This window comes from Hypomesus nipponensis, chromosome 10, assembly GCF_054491055.1.
Source record: "Hypomesus nipponensis isolate SF chromosome 10, ASM5449105v1, whole genome shotgun sequence".
Lineage (NCBI taxonomy): Eukaryota > Metazoa > Chordata > Actinopteri > Osmeriformes > Osmeridae > Hypomesus > Hypomesus nipponensis.
Window position 1 is genome coordinate 1,647,039 of NC_140370.1, and position 16,692 is coordinate 1,663,730.

Sequence of the window (16,692 nt, forward strand, 5' to 3'; positions counted from 1 at the left end):
AAAGCTACAGACACAGAAACAGCGCGTTCTGAGGAAAGCTGATTGTGGGACTACTTGTAGTGGCTATAATTCTGCAAAATGGCTGGAATTCGGGAAAGAGACTTCAGATACAGTATTAGGGGACAACTAAGGCCTATATAAAAGCATCCAAAAACAGCATGTCATGTCACTTTTAATATGCGTAGGACTTTGCAGCTCTGGCCCATAGTGCTAAGCAGCAGTCAGTTGAACATCTTGTCCTTCATTGTCACATCACCGGTATCAGTTAAATGCATTGTAGATTAATTCCGTTAAACACAAACTCACCTTCTATTTGTCTTTTATATGGTACTTTACGTTCTTAGGTCTAACAGTGTTACCTTCTGGGGTAACTTATAACAGAGATTTGAATACTATCATTTTGAGAAAAATATTCCAAGGAACATGTATTTTACAGTTTCTTTATTATGTGGTCAGATATTGAAGGCAGAAGGACTGTACAGCAGGGAGATTCAGAAGAAAAAGTCATGGACAGACATATCATAGATCTCATATAAAGCCAACAAATGTGTCCAATATCATATTAGATACGGTGGTAGTGGTAGTAGAAGTTGAGATAGCAGATATTGTACCAGTAGTTTAAAAAAGAGCAGCATAAAAGAATAGCAAAGTAGAAAGTAATTGGGAGTTTAAAGTAGAGTAACAGCTAAACAAAAGAATGAAAAGAGGAAAACAGAAAAGGAAAGACATTGAAAGAAAGTTTCCTCTGGAGGCCGTCACCTATATAGATTTGCCTCTATTTTTGTATTAACTTTTTATAAACCACCCCAAACACTGCACATATAACCCTAATGTTGGTTCTCGTTTTGGCACCCCCAAAACACTGCTACTGAATACACCCAATGCCAGATGAGTGAGAACAAAGGTGAAAGATACTACTAGAAGGACAGAAAATCATGAAATAAATAATTCACAAAATGAACTTGAATACAAATCTGTGCATTGTATAATTTGAAGAAATTACAGTATATATATATTGCTTAAGAACAATGCAAAGTAAATGGGTTAAAATTACAGGCAAAAAATATTGACGTCTAAAATATGAGGTATGTTTTGGCTTTTCTTGAGATCCAAAACAAATAACAAATAAGTTTAGATGGACCTAGGAAGGAATGTAACCGTATGTGCGCATAGAGTGCAAGCAGCATCTTTACACCCACATCTTCACACACACCCACCAACCCATACCCTTGGTTACGAGATGAACAACGGAGAAAAAGAGACAAACGTGCAAAATCAATCAATTTTCCACATTCTACCAAAGAGCTTTCATGATTATGCATATGATCTAAAAAAAAAGAAATCAACATTTTGTGCACCATGATAAAACTATGTATTTTACAATACACACTATCAAAATGTATAGGCTATTTTAAAAAAAAACGTGACATCAGGACAATGTACTTGGGAAAAACCAAATAAAGACAAACATTTAACTACTGTAAAACACAATACAATCAAACACATGCTCATAAAGTGCAGTTAAGCCTAATAGATGTGCGAGGTCTGACTTCAGAATTTTCTTTGTAATGTGTAGGGTGGCGGATATCTCGGTTCTAGAGATAGATTTGATCACAGATGACAGTCTCCACCACAAAAGTGTTCTCAAAGTGCCGAATGCTGTGGCAATTCCTTGCCTCACGCTTAATGATGCCTGGAAAGAGGGAGGACAAGGAGAAAAGGAGAGATCTTTTAGTCACAGTTGGAGAAGTGGATTACGTTTGCCAATACAATTGAGAACTCCCACATTTTCAACCTCTCCATAGCAGTATCAATATAGATACTGCTAGTTACTCCAACACCATATATGCGCCTATAGGAAGTATGTTACATCAGCAATGCCTCCATTTGCCAACTCTCAGAAGACGTCACTACTACGCAACACTTCCTCCTCTGCAATGTTTGATTCTGCGTGGTGTCCAAAGAGTGAGTCACACACTGATTATGCAAGAAGCTCCCTGTGGAAATCCACATACACACACATACTCTGATTCACACACACTCTGATACAATAATAACACTAAGAGACCTATGTGAAGTTGCCCCCCCCACCCAACGCAAAACATTGAAGTATTCTCTAATATTTTTTTTACACAAGGAGGCACAAACAAACAAGACTATTTTGGGTGAATTTTTAGTATGTTGGGGGGTTGGTGACGTCATCACCCATAATGAAATGTATGATATTTTAAAAACCGAAATGGCACAAACAAAACTTTTAACAACACAAACAAGACTATTTTGGGTGAATTTTTAGCATGTTGGAGGGCAGAGCGACATCAAAATAACCTATAAAATATTGTTTAATATAAAAATAATTACAGTAGAACAAACAAATTTGTTAAAAGGGACGAAGCCATACAAACAATTGAGACTATTTTGCCTCCGATTTGCTTTGGGTGGGGGGCCCAACTTCACGCAGGCAGCGCTATACAGACACAATGAACCTTAAGTTGACATTGGCTAGCAAATTTCGTATTTTACTCGCCGGACTTTTTACATGGAATGCATGAACAATGCAAATAAAATAATAAATACATTCTTCATCTGTCAGAATTAATATTGGGTGTGCTTGCCTTCGGCAAGAGCACAACCATTGTTCTCTCTCATATATTTATTGGATGTGCTCAAGCCTTCGGCGAGCACAAACAAGCGGAGCTGGTTCATGCAGGGGACGCGAGACCTAGCGCGTCACAAGCAATCGTCATCACGCATCAAGGCACACCTTCCTAATAGCGCGGGGTATATAGCAGGGATCCCGGCACTTGCATTGCTAGTGCGACACAGACGCTCTCGGTCTCCTGCGGCCTCCGCCTCCCCGGCCTCCACCCTTTGTCTGGTTCTTCTTTTTCTTCTTTCTCAGGGGAAAGTGTTTGCTGCTCTCTGCCCGGATGTTGAGACGCCGTCTCAAGAGACGCCGTCTCAGTTGGGTGCGGCAGGAAACCGCTGCGAGCACAACCATATGCCGTCGTCGTCATCTGCCGCTTGTCCGGGGATCGGGTCGCGGGGGCAACGACCTAAGCAGGGAGGCCCAGGCTTCCCTCTCCCCGGCCACTTCCACCACCTCTTCCTGGGGGACCCCGAGGCGTTCCCAGGCCAGCCGAGTGACATAGTCCCTCCAGCGTGTCCTGGGTCTTCCCCGGGGCCTCTTCCCAGTGGGACGTGCCCGGAACACCTCACCAGGGAGGCGTCCAGGAGGCATCCTAATCAGATGCCCGAGCCACCTCAGCTGGCTCCTCTCGACGCGGAGGAGCAGCGGTTCTACTCTGAGCCCCTCCCGGATGACCGAGCTTCTCACCCTATCTCTAAGGGAGAGCCCGGACACCCTGCGGAGAAAGCTCATTTTGGCCGCTTGTATTCGCGATCTCGTTCTTTCGGTCACTACCCATAGTTCGTGACCATAGGTGAGGGTAGGAACGTAGATCGACTGGTAAATAGAGAGCTTCGCCTTTCGACTCAGCTCCTTCTTCACCACGACGGACCGATGCAGAGCCCGCATCACTGCGGACGCCGCACCGATCCGCCTGTCGACCTCGCGCTCCATTCTTCCCTCACTCGTGAACAAGACCCCGAGATACTTGAACTCCTCCACTTGGTTCAGGATCTCCTCCCCGACCCGGAGATGGCACTCCACCCTTTTCCGGTCGATAACCATGGCCTCAGATTTGGAGGTGCTGATTCGCATCCCAGCCGCTTCACATTCGGTTGCGAACCGCTCCAGTGAGAGCTGAAGGTCACGGCCCGATGAAGCCAACAGGACCACATCATCTGCAAAAAGCAGCGACCCGATCCTGAGGTCACCAAACCGGACCCCCTCATCACCCTGGCTGCGCCTAGAAATCCTGTCCATATAGGTAATGAACAGAATCGGTGACATAGGGCAGCCCTGGCGGAGTCCAACCCTCACCGGAAACAAGTTCGACTTACTACCGGCAATGCGGACCAAACTCTGGCACCGGTCGTACAGGGACCGGACAGCCCCGATCAGGGAATCCGGTACCCCGTACTCTCGGAGCACCCCCCACATGAGCCCCCGAGGGACACGGTCGAACGCCTTTTCCAAATCCACAAAACATGTGTAGGCTGGTTGGGCGAACTCCCATGTACCCTCCAGGACTCCGCGGAGGGTATAGAGCTGGTCCACTGTTCCACGGCCAGGACGAAAACCACATTGCTCCTCCTGAATCTGAGGTTCGACAATCCGGCGGACCCTCCTCTCCAGGACCCCTGAATAGACTTTCCCAGGGAGGCTGAGGAGTGACAACCATATGCCAAATCAAATATTACAATTAGGGCTGCACGATTAATCGAATTTTCTGGACGGAGATTGTGTGTTTTATTGATTGTATATTTTGAGTTGTATTCACATCCATTCTGCAGGTACAATGCATTGTGAAAATCAAATTTGATTAGGTTAAAACAACAAATAATCGTGATAATTAATCGTGATCTCAATATTGATCAAAATAATCGTGATTATCATTTTGGCCCTAATTACAATAATGTAATGTATCGTGTGGAATAAAGTATCAAGTAACACCACTACTGAGTCCTCCTGCCTGAACCATTGCTCTCTCTCATATATATATTTATTCTTTATTTCCCACCCCTAAGGATCCCTCAATATTTGGACTGCATAGACAACGCCGGTGTCAAAAGTTTCGTCTTGCATGCACATAGGGAACTCAGTGCTAGCCTTTGTCACAACGTCAGCACACGTTAGCCACGACGCATAGATACGCTGTGCATAGATGTGCTAGTAAGACTGTTGCACAGCAAGTATTGTATCGTTACTAGCAGTATTATACATTTAAGCAATTCAAGACTTGCATGCACAGTAAATAATGTCACAATAAATAATGTATTTGACCTCAACCTTGTGTGGTGCGTCGCTGTCTTCAATGCCATAGCATGCCACATATTTGGACTGCATATGTTTTTAACATTTTTCTTTTCCAGCGCATTCAAACAATCCCCTCAGTGAAGTTTGGCTAGTAACAGCAGCTAGGCTAGCTTGCTCGTAGCACAATTCAGCTTCTCTACGCAGGGCTCTAGACTGAGACCAAATGGTTACTTTTGGCTTTTGTAACTGACAATGATCACTTCCAGCAAATCTAAAATAAATCAAGCTTAATTATGTTTTTGGGGGCATATTTTCAGTTAGCAGATGGTACTTGTTTGAATTCCTTGTGAATTCCTTGTTCGCTATTCCATCTGAAAAATACTGCCGGTGACAACGTTGTTAGAATAGCCTGTTTGAGGGGTTTAGCTTGTTTCATAATAAATGGACAAATCTGCAACCGACGCAAGCAAGCAAGCACACCCTACAATTTCCCCAGAAATTGTACCCTCTCTCATTCTTTATTATTCTTTATTTTCCCACCTCTCAAGGATTCCCCAATATTTGGATTACATAGACAACATCAAAAAGGTGTCAAAATGTTTGTATTGGGATTTACGTCATGTTGCACGGTCTAGGAGCTTACAACGTTTTTGTGGCAAAAAGTGCCTTGAATGCTAGCTAGTTTGCTAGCCACTTCGGTGCTTGCCTAACGTCACAACGTCAGCACTCGTTAGCAAGAACGCATAGATACGACGTTCTAGTAAGACAGACCACGATATCAGTGAGCCCTCAGCATTAGTACCGTACCTAAAAGTCTAGGGAAAGTTGAGGCTACTTTTCGCTAGGTACCTACGAGCATGTCTTTATCTGCTAGACAAGTGGGTTCCCCTTTGTTTTTTGGGTGACCAGTCTCACAAGCCCTACTCGCCTAGCGTCACGGAGCCAACCAGCTAAATAGTTATTTAGCGCTAGCGTTGTTAGCTACTGTATCCCTGCCTGTGTTTGCGTTGTTTCTCAGCAAGTATCATGCTGTGGTGTAAGAAGACTGATCAACAAGCGCATCATATATTTAAGCAATAGTTTGTGATATCAAATGTATAGGCATCAGGCATAGGCCCATCTCAATCTTAATTATCCAAGTATAATTATCATAGCTATATAGTTGTTAACAGTAGTCTACAATTGTAAAACTGACCTAAATCCATAAGCTACATATCCTCCATTTTCCCGACACAACAACCATGTTATAAAGTTAGGCTGCTGGGTAATCTATTGATTAATAGTAGGCTATTCATTTAACAATGTCAAAAAAGTCAATTTACATGGGTTTAGAGGGTGTCGTTTTTTAATCAATGAAGTAAAGGTCTAAAAAAGGACCTTGACCTACGTAGCGTCTATCGTGCACGTCAATCATGGTGTGTCGTTTCATTTTGATGAAGCGGAGGATGAATGATTGTATGATCCATGTTTTACCTTTCGGGCTGCTTAAGAATAGGGTGCACGCGCAATTAGCTTGACTACTTAGCTCTGACTTGAATTAAGAGGACTGCGTGAGCTGAAATGGGCTTTTATGGAACCGCTTTAGCCCCGCTTGACTAATTAAACTTATTCAAGTCTGGACTTTAAGTCCAACTTATTTGAGCAGCCTTTATGGAACAGGCCCCTAGGCCCAGTAAATTGTAGAACAAGCTAACGACTAGACTTCTGCTGTGTTGGAATCTTAGAAGATAACCAGTCAAAGGGCGTACAAAAATACAGGGTGTTGATATCACAGCCTACCCATCTTCAACATACCCATCTTCAACCGCCGCAAGCACACCCCCTCTCTAGTTTATGGTTGCAATCGGGGTTCAATCTACTATTTCTTGGCAAATGGCTTTCTCGTGCTACCTGACTTCAGCCACCCTCCAGTGCTGATAGGTCACAGGCCTACTGCTGAACCTCTGGGCCTTCTGTTGAACTAAGGATTAGGTCTGAAAGGCGAAAGAATCTGAGACTGTTGTGGACATCTGATTTTATTCTCTTATGGGCACTGAAGGCCTTTCGGAGATGGCAGAGATGATTAGCAGAACAAGAAGAATCTGAACAAGGACTCAAATTTTCCTTGATAACAAAAATAGTAGGGCTGTGAAAAATAATGCGTTAACGCGTTAAGACAAAATCACAGGATTAATTAGTTATTTTTGTTACGCATTTAACGTAATAAACCCACCATTTCTCCCAATCTGCAATTTCTGTATGAAAAGTTTGTGTTCCAAAAACACTAAGATGAATAAAACCAAAGTGATATGCACACTCTGCGGGAAGACGTTATCACGCTGGATAAGAGCGTCTGCTAAATGACTGAATGCTAAATGACTGAATGTTATCGTTTCACCGAAGCAAAACCAGCCTAAAGTAACCTATACCACCTCAACGCAAAGCATGCGTTGGTCGGCGAGGGGAGTTCAGTAGAATGCGCCAAACCACCCTCACTGAACAGCGTAGGGCCCTCACTAAGTCTGCCTGTGACAAGATGACACAGTTGCCAAACGTATTGCAAAAAGCTGTAAACCGATTCATATTGTTGAGGAGTTCACCAAAGTTTTGCGAGTGGCAATGGTTGACGAAAGCATCAACGTACCGCAAAATCAAAGATTGACGCACACTAATGACAAAAATTCGGAAAATCTGTGATATGTCATTAATCATGCTTAATCCACAGAAACCTGTGATTAATTTGATTAAAATTTTTAATCATTTCACAGCCCTAAAAAATATTATAAAAATGTTCTGCTCAGACTGGAACTGTAGCCTTTTCTGCATCCATATCTGTGAAAGGTGACCAATGAGCGGGTGTTTGCGTGCATGACAAGTGCAGTAAAAACCACGTCAAGCTTTTTGTGAGAGAAAGCAAAAGAAGCAGTGTGGCGACTAGGGCTGTCCCCACTTAGTCGAATAGTTGATTTTATGGTCGATATGCTCTTGGTCGACTAAGATTTTAGTCAAGCTGCCATATGGCAGTGTGAGATCTGATTCCCGCTTGTGTCATCATTACTGAATTAACGAAATGTTCAACAGAAATTGTAGATTATATTATTTAAGACAAATAAACCAACTCTAAAAATATATAATTTAAAAGTAAAGGTGTTACTGTTTTCCCTTTTGTTAATCTGCGCTTTGTTTTGTTTTGGTATCTTGCACACTACAAACTCTGCCATAGCCTACTTTGTCTGTGTTATTAGTCAAAATGGCAAAGAAATCTGTGGTATGGCAGCATTTCATTTAAGTACATTTACAAAGTACCGGGTGACTCGAAAAACGTTGAATGCAAACTGCAAACAACGGTTTATTTTAAATAGTTTGACGTTGAATATGATGTAGCCTACCACATGGAAAACATAAGTTGGTCTAGCCCTACTTCGGTCATGCTAACACACTGGGCTGAAAAATGAATATGCCTATTACAAGAATCACATCCAAATCAAATGACATTATCTTCTCTGGCTAAGACAACAAAATCTTTCTCTGTTGCAACGTTCCCCACTCAGCTTCTACGTAAGTTCGCATGCTGCAAGTTCAGGCAGTGATAGGCCCGCTCTGATGATTTGCATGTTAAACAAACAATATTTGTAATTTGTAAGAGATACAAAATACCATCGGCATTCGGTTACAACAGGACTGGTGATACGAGTATTATTTGTTGGCCAATAGCAGCTGTATCTGCAATGTCAAGCACCCATTGAGTCATATTGCGAAAATGTACATGTTTCAAAGTTCAATTAGTCGATTTTCAGTCGTTTTAGACGAGTCTTGGTCGACCAAAGAAAATCTTAGTCGGGGACAGCCCTAGTAGCAACATTTTACCTTCCATAGTGACAACTAATTGTATCTAGTGACTAGCAGCAAATCTAGCGACTTTCTGTTACTTTGGCAATCTCCGCTCATTTATGACCAGCAGCAAAACAACAAATTTTACTTCTGTTAACTCACACCCTAACCCCCCTCCACCCAACGGCAACACTGGACAAAGGGTGCTCTCATTCAAGTTAACTTAATCACAGGCAAGTGAAATTGAACAATTTACTATCCATTGGCTAATTAAAGATCATTTTTTGTCACCAATGCAAGTGTTTTACTCGGGTTGCAGAGGGTTTGCAGGTTGGGAAGAGTGGTGTGTGGGCAGCTCTGTTAAGGAAATGTACTATGCAACACTGGCTGAACACAAATATACTTGCTTACACACTGTCAGTGTTTCCCATACATTGATTTATTTGTGGCGGCCGGCCGCAATAAAAAATTGAACGGTACAAATGTATTAACTATACTATATAGTTATATATATTACTGTTTAACATGGCAACAACAACAAAGTCTCTGGCATTGTTCAGAGAGCCGGTTCAAATGCGTTGAAGGGGTGGATTTGGCCCGTGGGCTGTAGTTTTGGGACCCCTGCTCTAAATCAATGCACGGGACAAACAGCTTTTTCCCTCAGAGAAGACGGCAGGTGAATCAATCTGGATTTTACAAACAGTAAGTAGGCCTATCATAATTCTCTGCACAAGTGTATAAACTGATAGTCAAGTTATATATAATATTCTTAGTTAAATACATTTGGCAAATATAACAATGAGTCCAAGGTAATGTTTATATTACGTAAAGCTCAATACTATTTCGCGCTCAAATGACTGAAAAAAAAAAAATACTCACAAGCTAGTATTACTTATTGAAGTCCCTATCTACACTCATATTGAACTGATACTATGCAGACATCCCAAGTCTCCCGGAAGATCCAGGAGTCTCCCGCATTTAAATAGCGGCTCCCTGACGCCCGCAAATGCTATACAATCTCCTGGAAATTGTGGATTTTGTATTTCGAGCGAGCGAGAGACTGTGAAATGGTCATTTATGTTAGAGATAGGTGCATATCGCGCATCATGAGAGAGTTTCGGGGGGGGAGTTTCTGCAACTTGGGATGTCTGTACTATGACATAGTTTTGGGCTGAGCACCAATTTTCTTTCACAAAGTCTTGCTCCGCCCCTGCATACCATCACAAATATAATTGCATTCGGTGGAAAACACTGAACCATGACTGAACCATGTCTGTTTGCTAGACGCTTGCTGTCATCTCACAGCAGTCATCTGTTCTCACACCAAACAGCCTACGGATTCTCCATGACTCAAACAATATGGAATACACTATAATCCTTGGTATCCATTGATGTAGAGCTGCCAAAAGCATGACTTGGCATTACATTGTGTGTAATGCCAATTGAGTGAGAGTGGTTTTCGTGTGTGAACTCACGTCTGTGTTGGTTGCGGCGTTTGAGGCGGTAGATCTCCCTGCCATAACACATTCGGTTGATGAAAGGCCCCAGTTGTCTAATGTTCCTCACACGGCCCGTCACCATCATCTCCTCCTGCACGATATACGTTTGGGGTAGGTATGTCCCCTTCTGCAGGACACAAACACAATACAACACCTTGTATGTGTCCTCTACACATACAAACCACCACATCCCTATTCATTTCTCAAAACAGGAGTCAAGCACACAAAGAGCTTACCTTAACATTGACCAGCAGCTCCCACAGGTTACGTGGCGGCATTACCAGTGTTGTATTCAGCTCAATGACATAACACTTGTCCAAGGCAATGTCATGGTACGCAGTCAAACCCTGCAATACAAAATAGTGACAAGTCAAGCATACTGAAGCTATTCAAAAGATCCTTAATGTACAACAAGCGACTATTATTAGGATGACCATATCTTAAAGTATATCCTATAATCTAAGGCCTCTCAATTCATCTCCTTGTTTCCATAACTTTACACATGGCCCCCCAACTTCCACAAATGGACAATTGAAAGACTGGAGAGGAACTCAAAAGAAATTCACTTTGGACATTTGAGATGCAATCTGGGTCTCTAATGAAGACGTATTAGATAGTATTGCTCTGAGTATTGTTATGAGTATTGCTACAATTGCTCTGAAAGTACCAAGCCAATGAAGGGAATAGTTAAGCACAAGTTGAAGACAAAATCAAGGTACTTATTACAGATGTATAAGGTGCAGCTGTCTGATACACTCAAGTTGAGCATCTCAGAGGACTGCACAAAGAATACAGTAATGAAGAGCAGTTAAATAGTATCACAATATGGGAGGTTTTACTCCCACCAGAAACGTTAGGGGGTGATCTTCAACACAGCTTTCGCAAGCACAGACAGAAGACGCCACATTCATAGCCTTTGTTTAGGCTTTAGATTGGCACCTAAAAATGGCACTGACGTTCCATGTTCTCATGAGCTAATAAAGCAGGGTATAGATTAAACATTGTATATTATATTCAGAGCATTCCAAACTGTGTAAAAGTGAAAGTAATCTTGAATTACTGTTAATTGATCAGTGGTTAAAGACAGACCTCTTCACATGGATTCTTTGGCACTGTCAGTGTTGTGAGCACCTACTCTGGAGAAATGGCCAGGGTTGACAACCAAGGTGAAATGTCCTTCTCTTACCCGGTGAAAATCATGGATGATATCGGCGGGGTCGCTCCCTCCAAAGTGGGGTACAGGCACACTGATCTGCTCATAGTTGTCATCGAGGTATATGCCAACATTCTCTTCCAACTCCTGGCGCCCGCGCAGAGGAGCATAAACAGAGTCTTCATACAGAACCCTGCAATGGAACAGGCTGTCCTCTGGGATCTGGATTGAGAACGATACCAAAACTTTGGTTAGTTTAACATTCTGGACTAGGCTATAATAAATTAGTGCAGCCAACCATTATCAAAATTATATGTTTGACATCTATATCTACCTGAGGTATGAAATAGTAACGGTAAACGTAGATGGACACTAACACCAGGCCGGACATGAAGACCACCAGGCCAAAGGTGAGGCAACACAGGCCATTTAGGGGAGACTTCCTGGGCCTAAGAGGAAGCACCAGCTCCCCCTAATGTAAAGAAAGAACACTTTAAGTTAGTTCTAAGCAAATAGAAGCTAGCACAGTGTTGGGGTATGGATTGGTGGGATACCACATTGACTACCATCAAAATCTAAGGAAAACATTAATAATTGCATAGTATTGGAGTTTGCTGCTTCTCTAGATCCTTCCTACAATCAGGACTCTGTTCAAAACCAATGAACTGTTCTGAGTAGCCATGGGTCGGTTACCAGTTTCAAGGTATACCGTGGTTTGAAAAAGTCACGGTTTCAATACCTCCTACCTTTAATTTCCCGCTATACCGTTGCTGCGGTATGAGCTGTTTTTGGGGGGGGTTTGTCGAAGACGGAAAGTGCAGAAATCCCTCAGGCTTTACACAACTGAGAAAGTAACCCTCCGGTTGGTGCGAGCAAGCTGTCAGTATACAGAATAGCCAAAGGAGGTGCACTCCTGGAACTTGACCTTGCAGTATGGGAATTCTTTGGGTACTGAAAACCTTCAGAAGACCACAGATGAAGGAAATACAACTTCCCATCTACGGGAACACCACCAGTCACTATTTACAAAATTCAAGATAACAGTGTCTTGAAATTAACATTTGCAACAAGTTAAGAGAGTAAGCGTGTTTAGCACTAGTGAAATACACTTTGTAGGCTACTATTGGCATGCTATCGACTGAGGCAGATAACGAGGCTAATTAACTAGCTAGTATCAGCTAGTTTCAGGTTACGTTACACCAGAGCCATAGACAACAAAAAAATTCTGGGGAGGAGTACATTAGCCTACTACAGATCTCTCAAATCTCACGCGTTTGCTGTGAGACTCACACACTGCGTTTACATGATGGTATCAATTCGAATCTAGCTTTATTTGGATAATGCAAATTTTTGGGGCAACTGCTATTATCCGAATATATATGGCAGTGAATATACCAAATCATTGGCCGAAAGCATGTCATATCCCAGTACAATACATGGCGCAGTTTTCATTACAACTAGTGGTGATACAGCCCTGATACGCGGGTTTTCTATACATATGTGAGGTTGTCTCTTGCTGTGGTCAAGAGGTCACGCAGTGGGCTAGTGACAATACACATACAGGTTGGAGAATGTGCACTTTAACCTGCGGAAAGGGCAACATGCAGAAAATAGTATAAACGATGAGCGATGACCACATCACTTGTGTGTTGTTATCCTATGCCTTAAGTTGTGGAATGTATGCCGTTTAAGGTAATGTTTTGGTGGTTGCTATATTTGTATGGTCCACCTCATGCATATAATATCCATCTGAGAGACATGTTTCTCACTCATGCCAACCACTTTGCCTGTTGCGGTGACCTGATCCAAACAGCTCGATTTAATAAACAAAGTCAACTCTTTTTAATTGTGGTGCTTTCCTTGGCCCGTCCTCCAACAGAAAACGATCTAACAAGCCCTTTCCGCTTGACCTCTTCACCACTACCAACAACCACAACATCAACATTTTGAGAAAGACGGCAAACAGAGAGTAAGGTGAAGCTACGTCCCTCTACATTTCGTGCATGATGACAATGGGAGTACTGCGAATGCAAACGGCGCTATTGGCTCGCGTTGTTTGTTTGTTTCTGCCGGGCCGGCTCCCAGCAGCGACAACTTGTCGTCTTTTTTTACTTCCAGGTCACGGCCTTGGAGGAAGGGCGGCTGGATCTCAAAGCATGCGCAAAGACGCAGTCCAGTTCATAGTCCAATTCACCGTTTACAAGCATGCGATGTCCAAATTATCAACCGACTCGGATCGAGTAATCTCGGGGTGTCAATCGGATCGTAGTCGGACCACAATACAAAAGGTAGTTGGACGGCTGTACAAAATTTTAGGCCGTCTATCTGCAGTGATTGTTAGAGTGCATGTCGGAGAATAGCACAAACGCGCTTCACAGCGCAGTTGAGATTGCGTGTGTGCGTCCTTGAGAACTGTAAGTCATATAATTTATGTTGTCAGTTCATTTAAGCCTGGGAAGGGGAGGAAGTATCCTTCCCTTGCTAGCAAAATTGCATATGTAGATTCGATAGCGATTTCTGCCCTTGCTCACGTTTGTATTTTAGGTGTATTTTTATGCTCAAGTAGTTTTAATTAATAAAGAGTGGGTATATTGTTATTATTTGCTACAGAATGCTTAGCCTATCAAGATCAAATGAAGCAGACAGGGACATGCTTCTGAGTGGCCTACCTTAATCGATAGGCTAGGCTACTGACCATGTCCTTGTTCTTACTGTAAGTCGCTCTGGTAGTGTCTGCTAAATGACTAAATGTAAATGTAGTACATGTTACGTCACCGGTCACTCAACCAGTCGTAAGTCATGTGACGTAATGTGACGAGACTGAATTTAAAAGTATAAAAAACATACCAGGAACACCATCGGCAACCATGCATTATTATTTTAATGTAATCTTTAAATTCAGGCTTGTCACATTACGTAACTTTGTTCTGAACAGAACTGGGTGTGCAGCCACACATACAATAAGTTTATCCATCTTAAAATCGTAAAACATAGAAATGTTTACCATGACCAACGGTTGCTACGTTACAAGAAACCAATCCGATTGGCCAATGCCTGCGTTTAACGTTCCTCATTTATAAAATTAAGAAATGTCTACTCGCAACGCTCCGCTCGCCTTTCCACAATGCTTTAGGCGAGCACCAACGCTCGGTTTCATTGAAAATGAATTGGAAGCTGACGCCCCGCACTGCCCACTTTGCTATAGCGGACACGCCCTGTAAGTCGCCAGAATGGACATCTCTAGGACATAATTGGGCTGAGATGATGCACCTTACCAGACACAATCCCTCACTCTCAGTCAATCTACTAATGAGGCAACACACACTTGTTGTAAACACATTTGACACCGTTGCCATGGACAACCAAAGGAAAAAAAGCAGATTGCGTTGGTAGTCATGATGCCGTAGCAGGGACGCTAATCTTGGAATTCTATTCTTGGAGCCCCACTTCCACAATCCATATTCATTCAGAACACCCAACGTTGGAGGTAAATCTGAACAATTGCGGGGGTCCGGAATCCTAAATTAGAAATGGTATTAATAGTTCTACAAACACACTGTCTACTCTGGTGAAGAAACAGGTAACACGCGACGCGGAGTGCCGAAAACCCCCTTACCTGTTCTAAAATCAGCGTAAACCACAGACTCGCAGGGCTTATTGCTTTTCTAAAACTGTTACTACAAATATTTGATATGGTTTCATCAATAAAAACAATTAAAACGAAATAGTTTAATAATAAACCTTCATTCTTCTGCTACTGCAAAGTATAGTTCCTACATAAATCGTTGCCACGCAACAGCCAGATGGACATCTTTACCGTCTTTTTCAATTTGAAATATTCGATGCGCAGTAATATGGAATGTTAAAGAATGTTATGAGGACAACCTGTGAGGTTATGCTGGATTTTACAACGGCATGGAATGCAATATAGCCAATCACAATCAAGGATGGGAACAACCAGTTTTAGAAATGCCTTTCTACAATTGCTCCCTCTCACCCACCACCTATCAGAGTAGCTAAATTCTTGTTTTACAGTATACTATCTGGGTACCAAACCTATGTTTTTTTGTTGTAGGCTTTTAAAATATCAACACAACACATTTCAACAGAAAGCCAACCTTAGTCAAAACCCAGGGAGGAGGATGGTGAAAATATTGCAGAACTAATATTAATTAATATGACAAATGGAAATTAGCCTCATTTATATTATAATCAAATGTTATCAATATTTATAAATGGCACGGTGCGGTAAACGCATAGCAAATTACTCCCATTTAGAGTGTATCCTACAATGACACTATCCGTTACAACAATCAACATTAGCAATTGTCCAAACAACGTTTTGTAAGGCAGTTAAATGTATATATACATTTAATGCCTATAGGCATCCTGTTTTGTGAACGAGATCAGCCTACCCAGATTGTTTTAGCATCTGCTGTGTAAAATTCCTCTGGGAGCATATTTAGTTGCATTAAATAAACTGTGTATAGGCTAGGCTATATAATGCATCTAAAGGTGGAAAGTTAAGAAAACTATTTTGTATAACCTTTTTGCTTAGAAAGCCTGCCGTGTTTTAACAACAACAGTGTCAACTGTCAAAATTAGAACAATGAAAAAAATGCAATGTAGCGTAAACTCACGTGTGCAAGAGGCATAAGAATATCGGTTTTATCGCCATCGTTCTCCTTATCGGGTTTCTGCGACGAGACAGGCTGAAAAGTAATCTTCACCATGTCTGTATTTTATAGCACACTGATTTTATCATGCAAATAATAGAGATTATATAGTTTTAATCCTGATGCGCCCCCGCTGAATAGTTCTGTCTCTCTGACCTCAGAGAAGCGTACGCAGTGACGGGCAATACCGTGTCGGACAGAAAATAAATTATTTCGCATATCAAAATAAAAGTCGTCTCCACAGAACACATCACAGTTTGAATTAGTGGTATGCCGACGTCTTTTATTGTGAATATTACCACCAAATATGGTGTTCCGTGTTTTATTATTAGACTCAGGATCCGTTTTAATTTTGAGTCTTTCTACTGGCCCCAAATCATCCGGAAGCTCGGTCGAATTACAGAAAAACACCCTGCGATGATAGTGTAACGTATTTTGCCATTAAGCAAGCATCACAATTCCCACATGAAATTGTGGAATTATCATGGTTGATGAAAAATGTATTAATCAACCCATTGTGCCCTTATCGTAACAGTCGATAGCACTGATTAAATTTGGGAAAACAGTTTTTGTTGTAAATTACGCTTTAATGTTGGCCTGGTTAACCGCAGTGTAAGGGTAGCCAATGTACCTTGGGGACAGGCGGATCATGTCATCCCACACTTCGGGCAT

The 16,692-nt window shown here is 42.1% G+C and overlaps 1 protein-coding gene across 2 annotated transcripts; it reads right to left on the reverse strand.

Annotated features, from left to right (window-relative positions):
- Positions 1-424: 424 nt before the first annotated feature.
- On the reverse strand, positions 425-16,182 carry itm2cb (integral membrane protein 2Cb). 2 transcript variants are annotated; one of them, XM_084708293.1, is made up of 6 exons: positions 15,985-16,182; positions 11,679-11,816; positions 11,378-11,566; positions 10,428-10,538; positions 10,168-10,318; positions 425-1,693 (listed from the first exon to the last, which is right to left on the reverse strand). In XM_084708293.1, exons 1-6 carry the CDS (start codon positions 16,075-16,077, stop codon positions 1,596-1,598), a joined length of 780 nt encoding a protein of 259 aa, XP_084564419.1. In that variant the 5' UTR covers positions 16,078-16,182; the 3' UTR covers positions 425-1,595. The 2 variants fall into 2 exon arrangements, with proteins under 2 accessions (XP_084564419.1, XP_084564420.1); XM_084708294.1 differs by lacking the exon at positions 11,679-11,816.
- Between the last annotated feature and the right edge of the window lie 510 nt (positions 16,183-16,692).

Excerpts from the sequence above, each read along its gene's own strand:
- itm2cb (XM_084708293.1), bottom strand. The coding sequence starts at position 16,077 with ATGGTGAAGATTACTTTTCAGCCTGTCTCGTCGCAGAAACCCGATAAG. Across the intron at positions 10,319-10,427 it reads AGCTGCTGGTCAATGTTAAG|AAGGGGACATACCTACCCCA; the intron begins GTAAGCTCTTTG and ends TGTGTCCTGCAG. Across the intron at positions 1,694-10,167 it reads ACGCCGCAACCAACACAGAC|GCATCATTAAGCGTGAGGCA; the intron begins GTGAGTTCACAC and ends CCCTCTTTCCAG.